This window comes from Falco peregrinus, chromosome 1, assembly GCF_023634155.1.
Source record: "Falco peregrinus isolate bFalPer1 chromosome 1, bFalPer1.pri, whole genome shotgun sequence".
In the NCBI taxonomy this organism is placed as follows: domain Eukaryota; kingdom Metazoa; phylum Chordata; class Aves; order Falconiformes; family Falconidae; genus Falco; species Falco peregrinus.
In genome coordinates this window covers 30,751,484-30,766,956 of record NC_073721.1, presented here as the reverse complement: position 1 = coordinate 30,766,956, position 15,473 = coordinate 30,751,484, and the positions used below count along the sequence as shown (strand labels likewise).

Genomic DNA, 15,473 nt, shown 5'->3' with positions numbered 1-15,473 from the left:
CCTTAGCAGTGCAGCTGGGAAAATTGTAATATTATTTGGCTGTTGCAGGGGACTGGATTGAAAGGGTAAGAGTGGAAAGCAATTGCTTGAGATTTTTGTCTAAGTAACATGTTCCTTGTCATCGCCTAGGTTATAGAAAAGAATTCTGGTGGCTGGTGGTACGTGCAGATTGGAGAGAAGGAAGGGTGGGCTCCAGCATCTTACATTGACAAGAGGAAGAAGCCAAATTTAAACAGAAGAACCAGTACTTTAACCCGCCCAAAAGTTCCTCCCCCAGCACCTCCCAGTAAACCAAAAGACTCTGAAGAAGGAACAACTCCTGGAACGGTTTCTTCAGGAGATACCCAGGACTCTCCCCACAAGCTGAAATATGAAGAGCCTGAGTATGATGTGCCTGCCTTTGGCTTTGACTCGGAGTGCGATGTGAGTGAAGGTCATCATGAAGAGGGCACTCCTGAAAAACGACTGTTTCAGCCCCTCAAACCCTCTCCTGTGTCATCACTTCAGAAAGCAAAGTTCAAAGTAGGAGAGTCTTCAGAAGAAGTTGCTCGTGAAGAAGAGACCATCTATGAGAACGAGGGATTCAGGCGTTACGTGGAAGATGCTTTATCCAATAAGGAATCTAGTGGAGACTCTGATTCTCAGAAAAGCTCCTCTCTTTCCTTGATCCGAAGGAATTCTCCATGTTCCAGCTCTCCTAAATCATCACTTGTGAAGCTCAAGATGGACAAAACCATCCAGCCCGATCTTGGAAAATGTCACTATTCCAGGAGTGAGGAGACAAAACCGAGATCAGCTTCAGATGTTGGCTTACGTAGCATGCCAAGAACAGGCATGAAGAAGGAGCCTGGGCAGAGTCCTTCCATTAGAGCAAAGCCAATTGTTAGGCCCAAACCCTTCCTGAACAAGGCAGACTCTCAGAGCCAAGAAAAGATGGATATCAGCACTTTAAGGCGTCAGCTGAGGCCAACTGGGCAACTCAGAGGTGGACTTAAAGGTTCAAGAAGTGAAGAGTCCGAGAGCCCCCCCGGCACAGCTTCTGAGAACCAAGATGATCCTGTTAGGAGGAGCTCGGCTGATCTCATTACAGCTCCTTCCCGTGGCATTTTCTGCTCTAGCCATCCAGCCAAAACTGAGCAAGAAAATGACTCCAGATGTTTCTATGTGACCACTGACTCTTACCAAAAGGTACAGGATTCTGAAATTTGCTTCCCAGCAGGAGCAGAAGTGGAAGTGCTGGAAAAGCAAGCCAGTGGGTGGTGGTACCTGAAATATGGAGACATGGAAGGCTGGGCTCCTTCCCATTATTTGGCTCTCCCTGATAACCAGAGAGAAACCACATTAGCAGAAGCTGATGCCTCATTTGCCAGGAACAGGAAAAATGAAAACAAGTCAAACAGTTTAGAGAAGATAGAGAAGAGGGTTCAGGCTTTGAACACCATCAACCAGAGCAAACGTGCAACACCACCTATCCCAAGCAAACCTCCTGGTGGTTTTTCAAAACCATCTGCGCCAGTCAAAATGAGGAATGGTGTGAGGCAACTTGCTGTCCGGCCACAGTCAGTGTTTGTGTCTCCACCACCAAAGGATAACAACCTGTCATGCTCCTTGCGCAGAAATGAGTCTTTAACAACTACAGATCATCTTAGGACCGTCCGTCGGAATTCCTCCTTCAGCAACGCGTGGTCGCAGCCTGGTGAAGCGAAGGGAAAGCAGCCTGAGCGGTCGGGTACAGAGGGCTCTGAGACCACCTCCAACCTCCCTACCCAGAGGAATGGGATTCCTGTGTCCACAGTCAGGCCAAAGCCCATTGAGAAATCGCAGTTCATCCACAACAATCTCAAGGACATCTATGTTTCCATTGCAGACTATGAAGGGGATGAGGAGACTGCAGGGTTTCAGGAAGGTGTATGCATGGAGGTCCTTGAAAGGAACCCAAATGGCTGGTGGTACTGCCAGATCATGAATGGTGTGAAGCCATTCAAAGGCTGGGTGCCCTCAAATTACTTGGAGAAAAAGAACTAATATTGCAATATCTTTAACCTCCCTAATTTATACTGTTCCTGCTGTGTACATGTGGAAAAAAACCTCTTTGCTACACAAAAAGACATTTCCCTGTGCTCCAGTTTGTACAAAGGGATAAAAGGAGTCTATGCTGAGGACAAATTGCCGTGTTCTGGAGAGGTTTGTGGGGTTAATATGTCATAAGCAACTGAGGAAGATGCAGCATAGTCAAATGCCTTTTTGTGAAGTTGTTTAATAATCTTGTATGTGTAACAGGGTATGACATCCCATCTTTCCCATTATTGATAGGAAACCAAATGTGTGCCTTTTGTGAGAGAAATACACATGCATCTACTTGGGGAGTTTTGTGCCAAACTGTTTTACAATATCTTGGCTCCCTTTCTCCTCATTCTTGTCTGTACGTGGAATACCCAAGAGTTTTGAATGTGTTTCCACAATTTACAGTGAGAAGCGAATGGAAGCTTCTGAAACACAGAGGGACTCTAATCCTTTGGAGACTTTTAAGGCTTTTTTTTTAATTTTATTTTTTTTTTTACTGTTCTCAACAGTTGGTAGGTCCAGAGTTGGAGCCTTTTCATTGTGGAGAGATTTGGTCTCCAGCTTCAGCTGTGTTTTGTTGTTACTGCTAACTCACCAGAAAAGGCAATCAGGTGGTGTTGGTTGGGGGCTTTTTGTTTCTTTCCGTTCTGTCTTGTTCTTTGAGTTGGGATTTCAGGTGTTCTAGGGCAGCAATGCCTACTGGTGCTTGTAAAAACAAACCTACAAACCCCATGTTTAAGCATGTCAGTTACTTCGTAGACTCCATATTTAGTTCTGTGTCTGACCCCTGCCAGGTCATCCTGGTTGATTCTCTTCCTGGAGCTGGGTTTCTCAAAACTTGTCATAATATCAAAATGTACAAAAGTCCCTTAAGACACTAAAGACAAAGTTGTCAAATGTGTTACTTCTGTTTTTGCGATCTGGTCCTAATTCAAGTGTGCTGACTGCTGGCAAGGTCCACCAAGGTATGAGAAATAACCGTAACCTTCTGCAAAATCAGTGTTTACAGTGGGGAAGGGAGGGGGGGGGAAGCCATCAAACTTAGTCTGCACATCCTTAATTTGTATATTTCGGGGAAATTGTTTTTCTGTGTTTTGTTTTTGTCTTTTCTGTGCATTCTGGGTTTACTTTAATTTTTTTTTTTTGTCTTGTTTTACCAGAAGAGACTTAAAACTGAAGCAGGAGCCAAATATGTGTTTCTGTTCCCACTTGAATCCAAAAAGTACATTTGTACTGGAAAGCGTGCCTGGGCTTCTCAGGTTCAGAGATTTAATATCAAAGCAATTAGGCCTACAATGCATCTAACCAGGAAGCTGCCTCTTCTAGTTCCTTTCTATTTGCCTCTCTTAACTTGTGCTTTGAAACATGTCACATGGTGTGGGTAGTGTGGGAAATGAAAGAGGCATCCTTTGGAAAAGGCTAGGAATATGGCGTTATTTGTGAGGTAGCCAACTCTTGCACTGTAATCATCATTGGCTAAATCCCTGCACTACTTGAGGAAGTCATGCCTTTTTTTTTTTTTTTTTTTTTGTAATGGCCTTGTTTATCACTCAAGATGAATATCTAGTTCCTTTAAATAATAGGCAGCATTGTAAATCTGTTTTAAGGGGGAGGGAGCAGACCATTTCACTACTGGTTTGTACAAAATGATACATGCCCTTTTATCCACAAAGTTGCATACCAATTTGGCTAGGGAGGTAAAGGTTATAAAGACTTTAAAACAGCTGGGGTCAAGGGGGTGAGTAAAATAGCACAACAATATCATGCATTACTGGGGATGTTTCTCTGCCAAAAAAATTTACACAATTTATATGTTGTTCTTGTCTTCTTTGGTTTTCCTTTTTTGTGGTTTGGGGTTTTTCTTAATTTCCGTGGTAACACTGAGAGAGTTGCCTACAGCTGATGTGACTGATGTCCTTTTGGTAGCTGAAAAAACATCCAGGTGCCACAACTGGCTACGAACAGTGCTGTGGTTCGAGCAGCTCTCTGCATCCAGATGGGGAGCAAGGCTGTTTGGTTGGGATCCCTTTAAATTGTGGTGGCAAGAGAAGGAGGTGTATCTGCACAACAGCTTGTATCGCAGTGTGCAGGGTCCTCTTCATACCTTAACATCTTAACCACGTAATATATATGTATATATCCAGTTTGCCACATCTTACTGGATGTGCATCTGAGGCATTGTGGCCCTGTCTCATACTTCTCACCATTGTTAGTTGTACTAATATGGTAGCAGCCATAAAAGACTGCTGGAGCTGTTGTGAGGTTATAATAGAAGTATTATATTCTTCTGCTGGACAGTATTAAATAGAGCAATACATAGAGTTATCTGCTAGATTGCAGTACTAATAGTAGTGACTTAGTGACTCGTATTAATGTTGTTTTGATTTATTTTAACAATAATGATGCGGAAGTGGTTCATTATTTTGAATTAATGCACTTTAACAATAAAGAAACCAAAATGGAAGCCAATGCAAAGAACCAAGTGCATTATTTAAAGGTGCAGTATATAATTATCAGTTTCTTGAAGCACATATTTATTAAAAATTAACTTATTATTTAAAATATTCTAAAGTTTTGTTTAAAGACATTCCCACTAGGTCATCTCTTTGGGGGGATGTAAAAGCACAGCTCCCAGATCTTCTGCATTGAGCCACTGAATTCTCTGAGTGTGGTGTGGTGTGACGTGAGCCCCTACCCAGGGAGAGGAAAGCAGCACGCAGGTGAGAGAGCCTGGACTACTACGAGTATTCACACTTGCATCCAGCAAAGCCGAGCCCAGAGCACCTCTGAGCTGCAGGAGTCCTTGCAGGGTTTGGGGTGGCAAAGCCCGTTTTTGGCAGGCGGTGGCCGTGCCTGGCTGCCGTGTGCCTTGCCTGAGTCTGGTCCCTGGTGGGTGTGAGCTCGCCGTGAGGCTCAGATTAGCGTGAGGGCTTCAGGATCTGCCTGTAAAACACGGGCCAGCTCTGTAACAGACGCCAGCCTGTCCCGCAGCTCCCTTTCCACCTTGCTGGCTTCTTCTCCAGCTCTGGCTTTTGCAGGGAGGTGGTTTGCTGAGCTCCAAGTGGTGCAGGGGATGACGCAGAGCCAGAGCGACAGTGCCTGCAGTACTGCCAGGGTTTTCTCAAGCAGCAGCTCAGTGTCCCATGGATCAATTGCTCCTTTTCCCATCTCAAAGGCTTCATGGCCCCCTGAGGCAAGGCCAGAGCCTGTAGGTGGGCTGCAAGATGTAGATGGGCCTCTGCCCCCACCTGCACCAGGAAAAAGGATGGGGTGCAAATGACCTACTTGGTGCTAGAAATGAATGTGGGCCACCGCCCGGCATGCCAGGCTTCCCACCTTGTGGGAAAGCTTTGGTTTGGGCTTCCCTTTATTTGGTGGCTATTTTGACTGCTCGTGTTTAAAGGGCACTTTTAAAGCAAATACCTCCCAATGCAGTTTTTCCCCCTCCGATCTTACCGTTGTCATAGCGTCTCTCACTGATCTCTTTTTGTTTATTATTTTTTTTATTTTTATTTTTTCAACTGAGAGATATCAGGAAAAGAGATTTTTTTTTTTTTTTTGCCCATCAGCAAGCAGCTAGTTTTTTTGGTCAGCTCCACTGATAGCCGAAATAGCAAGCCCTTTCAAGCCTTTTCCACTGTTAGCTGTGAAACGGAGTGAAAGGTCTTAAGCTAAATCAGAAAAGCAGGGCAGGAAAACCTGGCAGGGTGCCTCAGAGGACAGTGTAGTGCTAGAAGTGTTTTTAGCTCTTTTCTGAAATGTTCATGTCACCTTAAGCTTTATCTACTAAATTTGTCAGAACTGACACTGGATCAAGAGCAATATTTAAACGTAACGTACACCTCAGTGAACACTCAATGCAGAAATCAATAGTACTGTTTAAATTTCTCTTTTTCTGGTTTATTGTTGAACCAGATGGCGAAGAGGAAGAGCTCTGCAGGGCTTGGGCAAAGCCCTTTGCAGCTGAAGGGGGCCCTCCTCCGGGGGGAGAGGCGGCTGCCTTGCTCTCCCCCGCTGTCCGTGCTTTCCAAAAACTCTTGAATTTGGACCAGCAGAAAATCCAAACTCCAATGCCAGAGAACAAAATTTAAGAATGTGAAAATTGTGTCTTGCTGTATACTGCAACTTTAATAATAATGAGCACTTCTGAGTTCGTTATTGAGGTTTATATAATGCCTGAAAAGTTTAATTGCTGGTTTCCCTTGTCTCCCCTTTCAAAACACTTCCTTACAACGGCAAGAGTAACACGGTTTTGTTAGCAACCCTTCCCCGTGGGAGGCAATTCCTGTTAATTGTTTTAGCTCTCACACCTTGCAGTGGGTGCATGTACCAGTCCTTTGCAAGCCAAACTTTTCAAGATGAAAGATACAATGGGCACGTGTTGGGATGCTTCACTGATGTGTCAACAAGAAGTTTTTAAATCAATGTGTACAGTAATGGCAAATACACAGTAATGAAGGATTGAAATTGGGTCACGGTTAGACTCTCAAAAAATAGAATTTCACGTCTGCACAGTTATAACTAAAAAACGGATTTGGCCCTTAAGCATACGTACCCCAAAGACTCCTTCCGTTATGATGCTATAAAGTTTGACGAAGGCATTATATAATTGTTTTCATCACTTTCAGATCTTAATGAATCATATTTTATTGTAATATATATGCATTGCTTTCCTCAGTTAAAAAGAAAGTTACTGCTTTTATCTTATATGAAAAACAAGGGAATTTGATAAAGCATTCATTATTTTCATATTACTAGTATTAACAGAATAGAACTAGTACTATTTAATTTTAGATCTTCATAGCTAGCTTGTTAATAACTCATATTTTCCTGTGTTGTATCCTACTATTTTTTCTATTTTTCCCAAATACTCTGCATTCTTGAGAAAAAACAAATCCAATGAGTGGATAAGTGCAATATTCATAGAATAAACAGGCCCCTCATCCAGGACTTGGAGTGGAACGTGCAGTGTGAAATGTTTGCAATTCTCTATTCGTGCACTCTTAGGGGAAGGGGAAATGCAGGGGAGGGGGTGGCTAGTTGAAAGCAGGACCCTTGGGCAGGTAGGGACTGATAGCTGGGGTGGTTTGGGGTGGTAATGGCTGCTTTTCATAAAACAGCATTACCTGCTACTGAAAGCATAAGGATTATGCAGCATGTTGCTAGGATTATGTATAGAATGTGCATTAACATCCTTGTCGATACAGGACTTCTGAGCTATGCTTGAAACACCCTGTATGTCATCCATGCATGATACTGTCTTCTGGTATGTCTGCTGGTTACGTCCTCTGTTACGCTTCAGAATCAATGGTCACTTCAGAAGGGAAAAATAATTCTTCTGGTGCAGTCCCAAGTTTTGATACTGTATCATTACTTGTATTTATTGCAGGAACTATGGGAGTATTTTTACAAGTCTTTATTTCTTTTCTTTCCTTATTGTTAACCTAAGAAAAAACATTCCCGTTTTGTCTGGGTTAGTTCTCACCTGCAGAATTTCACAGCTGGTTTGGGTATTGATTTCATGTTTCTTGGCTTGCAAAGGCGATCTCTCAGGTCCAAAGTAAAGCTGGGCAGAAACTTAGCTCTTCAAAAGAGGTTTTGCTTTAAATTCTATTTGAATGGAAGAACTTCCACCTGTCCAAAATAATGTGACTTTCCAGGTAGCAGCAAAATCTACTACCTTTGAAAAACTGGACTGTTTTTGTAAGATGCAAGAGAAATGTGAAAGCCAGAGCATTTGATTCTCTGAGCTCTGGGAAGTACATCTCCTGTGGCCCTAGTTCTTGTCCCTGGAGAGGGGGTGTACCTCAGCTTTCTGCTTAATTTTTGTCCTGCTGTTCTTAGGTTTGTCAGGAAGCCTTAGTATTACCAGAGACCTTTGCATTCAAACAGAAAAATGGAATTCTGCAGCTGTGTAGAGATGGTATCAATTACATGATTTTGGAAAACCTCTAATACTTTGCAAACTAATCTGGGTTTGAGGAGTCAGCTTAATTCTTTCACGTGCTCTTGTCTAAATTGGCAAGAGGTCCACGAGCATCAGTAGAGTAACACTGACAGAAGACTTGCAGTGGAGCAAAGCACCTTGCGGGTGCTTAGCATGGACTGTTCTCAGCAAAAGCAAGCGCTGTGCACCGTTCCTACACCTCCAAAGGGTGCACAGGACTGCTGAGCCTTGGTGCTGCCATCCCGTGATCCACTTTCCTGCAGGTTATGCAGCTTTTTAAAACCAACTGGAGCTTTGCTGCTATTTGCTGGTGGCTTCCCATCACTGGCAGCTCCTTCTCTGGCAACTTCAGATGCTATTTAGCCACATAGCAAAGTGCTGTGTATAAATGCAGCGTTTGATAGCTGCCAACAGTACCAATATGATGGTCTGAGAGCAAATGTTTGTGTAAGTTATTTTATTTTCATTTGCTTTTAGTTACTTGGTAGAAGCAGGGACCACCAATGTGGCGATGCACAGGGAATGTGTCTACACACTTGAACTGTTTGATGGCCTCTGCTAGCTCTGCCCCTGTGCTTGTATTTCTTTCTCTCCCTCTGTGCTGCTCAGTAGTCATGTCTGTCGTGTGTGTCTGTAATTTACAAATAAAGTACTGTATGTAGGGCTGGATCCAGAAGCCCCCACAGTCAGTTGACTTTGGGTTCAGATACAGGTTGCTGTTGCTGCTTTTCCTCCTCTGTCTTAGACCCAACTTGGAGCAAAGCACAGATGTCTGTAAAAAGTCACCCATAACTCTACTTTGGGGTGTCAGTTTTGTGGGGTGTGCATGTATTGCCAAGGGTGGAATGAGGGGATCTTTTTTTTTCTTGGGTGCCCTCACATCAGGGCTATGGCTCTGCAGCAGTTGCTGGAGTGACAGCTGCGCTGCACCGCATGCAGACCTGACTGGCGTAGGCAGAACAAATTAGTTGCTCCCGTTTTATAATGTCAGGGCTGGGCTGGTCCCATCAACAATGTTCTTCATTTGTTTTTGCATCAAGGTAGCATTGATTCTAGTTGGAGTGCAATTTTTTTTGTTTTGTGTTTGTTTTTTTTTTAATAAATAAATTTGGTTTAAAGCTTCACACTGGCGTTTTACAGACCTGTTCTTGTCAGCATAAGCCACTACTGTCCTGAGTTGAGACTCCTGTTTGTTACTGAATTAAAATAACAGGAATTATGTTGATAATTTGGAAAGAAATGAGAGGTAACTATATTGGCAGGGGAGAGATAGATAAAATATGAGGAAAAAGATGTTTCTAATAAGGCCATAAATTATTTGGTCTGACACTGCAGGTGCTTTCTCTATGTAGATGATTTTGATATGTCACTGCTCTGTGTTACGATATTTCATTATTGAGAAAAGATGAGGTTTTTTACTCTGTGATATATTGTGACAATCTGTATCCTGAAGCCAATGATCCACCAAAGGACAACCACGGGTTACATGCTTGTTGTAACTGAGGTGGTTTGTGTGCCTGGGGGTTTGCATACACTGAGGTTCAGCTGATAGGACAGGCAAGAGTGACCGTTCCAGCTCTGCCTGCCTTGGCCCCCTGTGAAACAGCCCTGTGCTAGTGGCACCTCTAGTGAAATGCTGGGTTTGGTGATCTCTCCCTGATGCTCAGGGTTATTTGGTTATGGTGGTACCTGTCTTGGTCCCTGCTTGGTGGAGGAGAAAAACAGAGGGGAGGGCGGGAAAATCACTTGGCACTGTAGGAGAATTTTAAAAATACAACATTTCATTTTAAAATAAATATTTCAGGCTTCTCAAGATATTCCCCTTCAAAGCTGTGTTAGTGACTCTGAATTTTATGTCTGAAATTTAAATAACATGGCAACTTTATCTGTGCAAACAGTTCTTTTGTGGTTTGAGAGCTTATTCTTTAACTGCTTTTGGGTCACCAGGGAAGTAGAAATAAAGAAACAAAATCCCATCATCAGCCTTGGGCTTTAGGCTGGGGCGGGGGGAGGAGGGGCATCAAATTCTGTTCTGACTCTGGGTCCCCCTAAGCGCCCAGATGAGGTTTGTTTCCATTCCCTAGAAGCAGGACAGAAGAGAATAGTGCAGTCATTGGAACTTTAGCCTGTAACAATTAGCAAACTGGAACAAATAAAAAAGGAATTAAAAAGAAACCTTTGAAAAAATGAAATATTTCAGTGAATAGCTGACTTAACTATTTCCTGTCCTGGATTTTCATGGGGTGGGGCAAGTTATAATTGTTTCCAGTCTCTAGGAGGGTTTTTTCTGCAGCATGCTGAATAGGCTTGCTGAAAAAACTTGATCATTACTCATTATGAGTTCAAACCAGGAGTATTGCAAAAGCAAAGTGTGTGTAGCATTACAATGACTTTTTTTGTACTGAGGGTCCAAAAGGAGCATTGTGGGGTCAATAGTGTACAGAGTAGGTGTGTTTCTGCTGCCTGGCTAACTTCACATTACATCAGTGCCATTTCTTTATTGCAGATTTAATTGCAGACAGCAGTGCTCATTACTCTGCTTGCAGTGTTTGCATGAGCGTCCTCAGTTAAGACTCAATATCAAGTTTCATGTCAGGAGAAGTCTTGCCAGCAGTTTGCTTAGGCTGAGGTTCAGATGCGGCTAACTCAAGGTGGGTGTTGAAAGCAGCTCAACTGGACGTGTACATCTGGAGCTGTTAATTAGCCCAAATTGTCTCTGGAAATGGTGGGTAGTCAATTATGGGGAGCCTAAACCTGCTGTTGAATGAAGGCTGAGAGCTGTTTGAGCAGTTGTGCTCCCCTCTGTTAGCAGATCAATTGCATGTGTCTGGACTGGAAAGTCCTATGGGATTTGTTGTCCCAAATTTGCAAAAAAATTTTTTTGATCTAGGCCTGGTCTAAGTGAGGTTTTGCAGTGGGTTTCCTGGGTGGTTGATGTTCTTAACGCGACCTTGAATATTAGGTGCTGTTGTCATTTCTGTGTTGGTGTAGCGCTCCATTTTTTAGTGGTCAGGTGGTGGGAATGTACCTGGTGGGAGCTTGGGAGAGTATGTCGGTGACCAGAGATAGAGAAATGTGTGGCTGGTCTTAGTGTGTGTGGCTAAGTTGGTGACACTTTTTTGTCTTTTTTTGTTTGTTTTTAACGTGGGAACCATTCTGTCTGTTCTGCTTGGGAAACAGTCTAGAAGTTGGTGTGGTTTATGTTGCAGTATATATGAGAAGGAGTAACTGAGAGATTTTTTTTTTTTTAAGAGAGTTTGTGGGCAGGAGTCCGTTCAGTTTGTTTTGGGTTGCAAGTTAAGCCAAGAGAGGAAGAAAATTAGTCTGGGGAAACCCTTTTTTTTGTGGTAACAGCTTTTGACCATATTTTCTTGTGGCCTCTGATCAAGCTCCACTGAAGGTAGTGGAGTGAATATTGTTCATCATGCAGATGTTGGAACCAAGTATTGATTCTTTCAGAGCTGACAGGTATTTTGACATTCATGGCATCACTCCTTAATGTACCTATAGCAAATGTGAGCTAAAGACAGAGTAACTGCAGCCTCATGCATTGCCCAGTTTTTGTTTAATGAACTCAAGATGGTGACCAGTTGGATAAAAATGTTTGTTCAGTGAACAGCTCCTGCAAGGGTCCAGATGTGCTTGCGTCTCTGAGATGCTTTTCTAGAAAAGGAAATCACATGCATGATAGAAAATTTTGCATTTCTGAGTTATTCCAGTAAAACTGAAACCCAGAAAAATTACTAAATGACTTTTTTTGCGGTTTGGTGGTGGGTTGTTGGGGTTTTTTTGCACTTAACAGTACCTTTTGCCATTGATGGCAAGAGTTATTGTTAATGTGGGCTCAGATGCCCCAATCTATCTGAACTGGCACAAAACAGAAGACCTTTTTATGACTGGTGCCTGAGTAGTCTGCATGTAAATGTGGTAGATTTGATGCAGATTAGAGTACTTCTCTCTGGGCCAACACAAAAAGATGCATTATCAGTGGGGAAAACGTAGCTCTCCTTTTTGCCAAGTGACCCTGTAGAGATGTTCCTCAAGCTTTAGCGCAGATCAGCTGAGGACCTGTGGTTTTTTAGCTGATACATGCAGTACCGTGGGCCTGGTTCTGTGACTGGGACAATAAAGTGCATCTCTGTCCCGGTGAGAATTATTGAAATTATCATAGTTCAGTGTTGTCATTTGCTCTGGATATGACAGCAGTGAGCGAAAACTTCCCCCTAGCCCAGACTTGCAGACTTTACTTCAGTGCCCAGTCCAGAACTGGTTTCAGAGGTGTCTCCATGGTGATGTCGTTGTAGGCCAAGTGCAGTAAATGGTGGGGTTAAATATCACCAGATTGTCCACGTGCTGTGCCCAAGTGCTTGCTCAGAAGAGAACTGCGAAACAACATAAAGCAATGGAGGTTTGGAGTTTTTCCCTACAGCAGCACTTACTGAAGCAGTGAAGTAAAAACAGAAGTTTGTTTGAAGGATTTGAATCACATCTGTGCCTGTAAAGGTGAAAACTCTGCATGGTTGTCTCAACAGGGAATGAGGAACACAGATTGTCTTGGGCAGTTGTGCATGTGAAGATGCAGAGCAAAAACTTCAGGTCACTGTGCCTAAAAGTAGATCCTGGCATTTCTCTTTAAGCATTTATTAGAGCAGGTGTTATCCTGGAATTGAATAGCATTTAATAATGGTTAATTAAGACTGTTCAAAAACTCCTGGAGGAAAAGAAAAGACAAATTGTGTTCTGGATGCTTGGAGAGGAGGGAGTTGAAATAAATGTAAAATATTGCCAGGTGCTTTATGAACTTAATTTTTCTCCTAGGATTGTCATAGATCCTTGTCACTGTATCCTGGCCCACACTAGTGCTATGGCACAGTAATTGGGCAGTGACACCTCTCTGCAAAAATCCATAGCCATGTGTCTGTGATGGGCATGTGTGTATTGTAAAAGATGAGCCTAAAAAGGGCCTGGAGTAAACTATGCTTGATAAGCGAGGTCCTGATTTGCCTGTTCCAGATATGCCAAATAACTTGCATTTAGGCAACTTCAGCTCCTTCCAGGCAGCTGCCATCACACACCGTTAGCACGCAGGTGCTGCTGTCTGCCGGGTTTTGGAGACTGGTAAATGCTGGTGGAAAGGGAAATTCGGGATGCACACTGTCACTGCCCTTCCTGTTCTTCAACCGTGCCCGAAGTCGGAGCTGTGCCAGGCCAAAGCAGGATCAGACCCTTGGCACAGTGTTTGCTGTGTCCCACAGGGCTGAGCTCAGCTCTGCCAAGTGTTTTGAGTGATGTTCACTGGTGCTGCGCACTGCGGTGACGCTCCCCCCTCCGTGTGTGCAGGGCCTGGGGAGGCTGTGAGGGACTGCCGGAGTCTGAGGGCTCTTTTCTCAGAGTAATTGCAGGTTCTTGCAATGTGAACCTCTAATGTTTTCAAAGACTCAGGCAGAAAGGATTTGTTCAACAGACAGTACCAGTCATCTCCCAGTTCACTGACTGCTTGAACCAAAGGTGGTGCTAAATCTGGTCTCTGTAATATTTATATTTTGTTGGAGGGGTTGTTTTTTTTTTTTTCAGTGTTTGATAAAACAGATGCAGTGTCCTTCCTACATGAGAAATTTAGTCCCGGCTTGGGACATGGCAAAACTCACTGGACCTTCAGGGTCCAGAATTGTTGCTTGTTAACATTTGAGCAGGCTTGCAGTGTTCTGGGGGGAGGTGGGAAAAGGGTACTCTATCTTCAAATGCTTGCAGACTGTAAGAATTGATTTGTGATTTTTTTTGTTTGTTTGTTGGTATTTTGTTTACATTGCCTCTTATGCCCTAAGGAAAAATAAATTTTTGACCTTTTTAATTATGATCCAGTTGGTTTATTTTGGTTTGTTTTTTTCAATATTTTTTTTCAGTACTGGTTGGATTCCACCTGTGTTTGTCAAATCACTGCATTTAGCTTTCCCAAAATAAGTTATAACCTAGCTACACACGCAATTGCAAATTTCAACTTAGGCTTAAATGGATAAAGGAGTTTCTCTTATCCCCTGGCACTGAGCTGTTACTGTATGCTCTATTTTTGTTTCTTTTCTAATCCACCAAGTTTTATAGACTTTTCACCTTTGCCCTCAAACGTGAAGACCTTTTATCTGTGTTGAGCGAAGTCTAAAGGTTTAAAATACTCTGTCAGGATGTTTTTGTGGAGAGAGATGTGGTATCAGATCCAAAGTAAGAAGAAAAGCATCCTTTTACACGAGTGGCCCTTTGGTTCTGTGATAGAAGTGTTGCTCTGCAGGTTCGGATGAGCCTGCAGGAACACCCTGCAGGTTGCAGAGCAGGCGGTCCTGGAAGACTGGATATTAAGGTCTGATGGGCCCTGCTGATTCCTCTTCGCCGGCTTTGAAGGTTGGAGGCCCTAAATAGCTCAACAAGTAGTTCTTTGCTGTGTGAAACAGTGTAAAGGTAAAACTGAAGAGTTTCTCCTAATGGATCCCCCGCTCCTTACGTGGGCTGTCTCTCAGGGATGCACAAGGCAGTGGGTTAGGGTGTATAATGGGGATGCAGGTTGTAATACAGGGTGTAACACTAGAGAGAAAATGAGGTGGTTTTCTAGCTCTTCAGTTCCCAACTCGGTACTAGAAGCCCTCCTGAGCATTGTCCATTTCCTCACTGTCTGTTAGCAGTTTGCAAACCTGTAGGTAAAGGGGTCGTGCCGAGTGCCTGGCTGCCACCTGGGAAAGCAGGACCGCAGCAGGGTGTTGGTCCTCCCCAGCTTCTTTTTCCAGCAGCAACGAATGACCTGGCGTGAGTGCACCTCTCATTTTAGCAGGGGCTTATGCTTTCAGCATGTGCTGTAGCATTTCACAAGCAACCTGTGGAGAAATGAGTCTCACCCGGGCCGTGAGAAGAGCCAGCTCTCTGTCGGAGGCACCGCGTTTGCTAGCATCACCCGTGGGATGTTCCTCCATGCTGGCACGGGGGTGGCTGGTGCCCCGTCTGGGCAGCCCAGCTCTCTGAAGGATGCCAGGAGCTGGATCTGAGGCAGCACACAGTCCTGGGCATTTTAAGGTATGAACTTAGCAGTAAGTGTGTCTGGGAACTGTGCCCCCTCTTTCCCTGCGTGTAGAGTGAGCCAGTCAGCTCAGGGCTGAAAGGGTTTTTTCTGGACTGGTGCAATCCCCATAGGCTAATGCGTCCCCTTGTACAGCGTAACCCGCTGCCAGCTGCTCCCTTCATTCCCCGCTCTCCTCCGAGAGCCACTACCAGAGCTGTGCTGATCAGCCTAAAATTTTCTAGTCCTGCTCGTGTGTGTTTGCAGTGGTTGTGAGAAGGAGAAACAGCGCTGGGAGAAGGGGGAGCGGCTGCGCGCCGTGCCGCGTGCGGAGCACCAGGTGGCGATGCTGGACCAGCTCTGCCGCTCCTGGATCCCTTCGGGAGCATCCTCCCTCCTGCCTTCCTCCAGCTCCTCCTCACC

The 15,473-nt window shown here is 44.0% G+C and overlaps 1 protein-coding gene across 4 annotated transcripts in view; it reads left to right on the top strand.

Annotated features, from left to right (window-relative positions):
* Positions 1–13,868, top strand: part of SH3PXD2A (SH3 and PX domains 2A) — a 272,105-nt gene extending 258,237 nt beyond the window's left edge. For all 4 annotated transcript variants that reach the window (XM_055805638.1, XM_055805632.1, XM_055805652.1 and 1 more), the window contains one exon: positions 130–13,868. In XM_055805638.1, the coding sequence (XP_055661613.1) occupies positions 130–2,025 (1,896 nt within the window). In that variant the 3' untranslated portion in view covers positions 2,026–13,868. The remainder of the gene's footprint in view (positions 1–129) is intronic.
* The last annotated feature ends 1,605 nt before the right edge of the window (positions 13,869–15,473 follow it).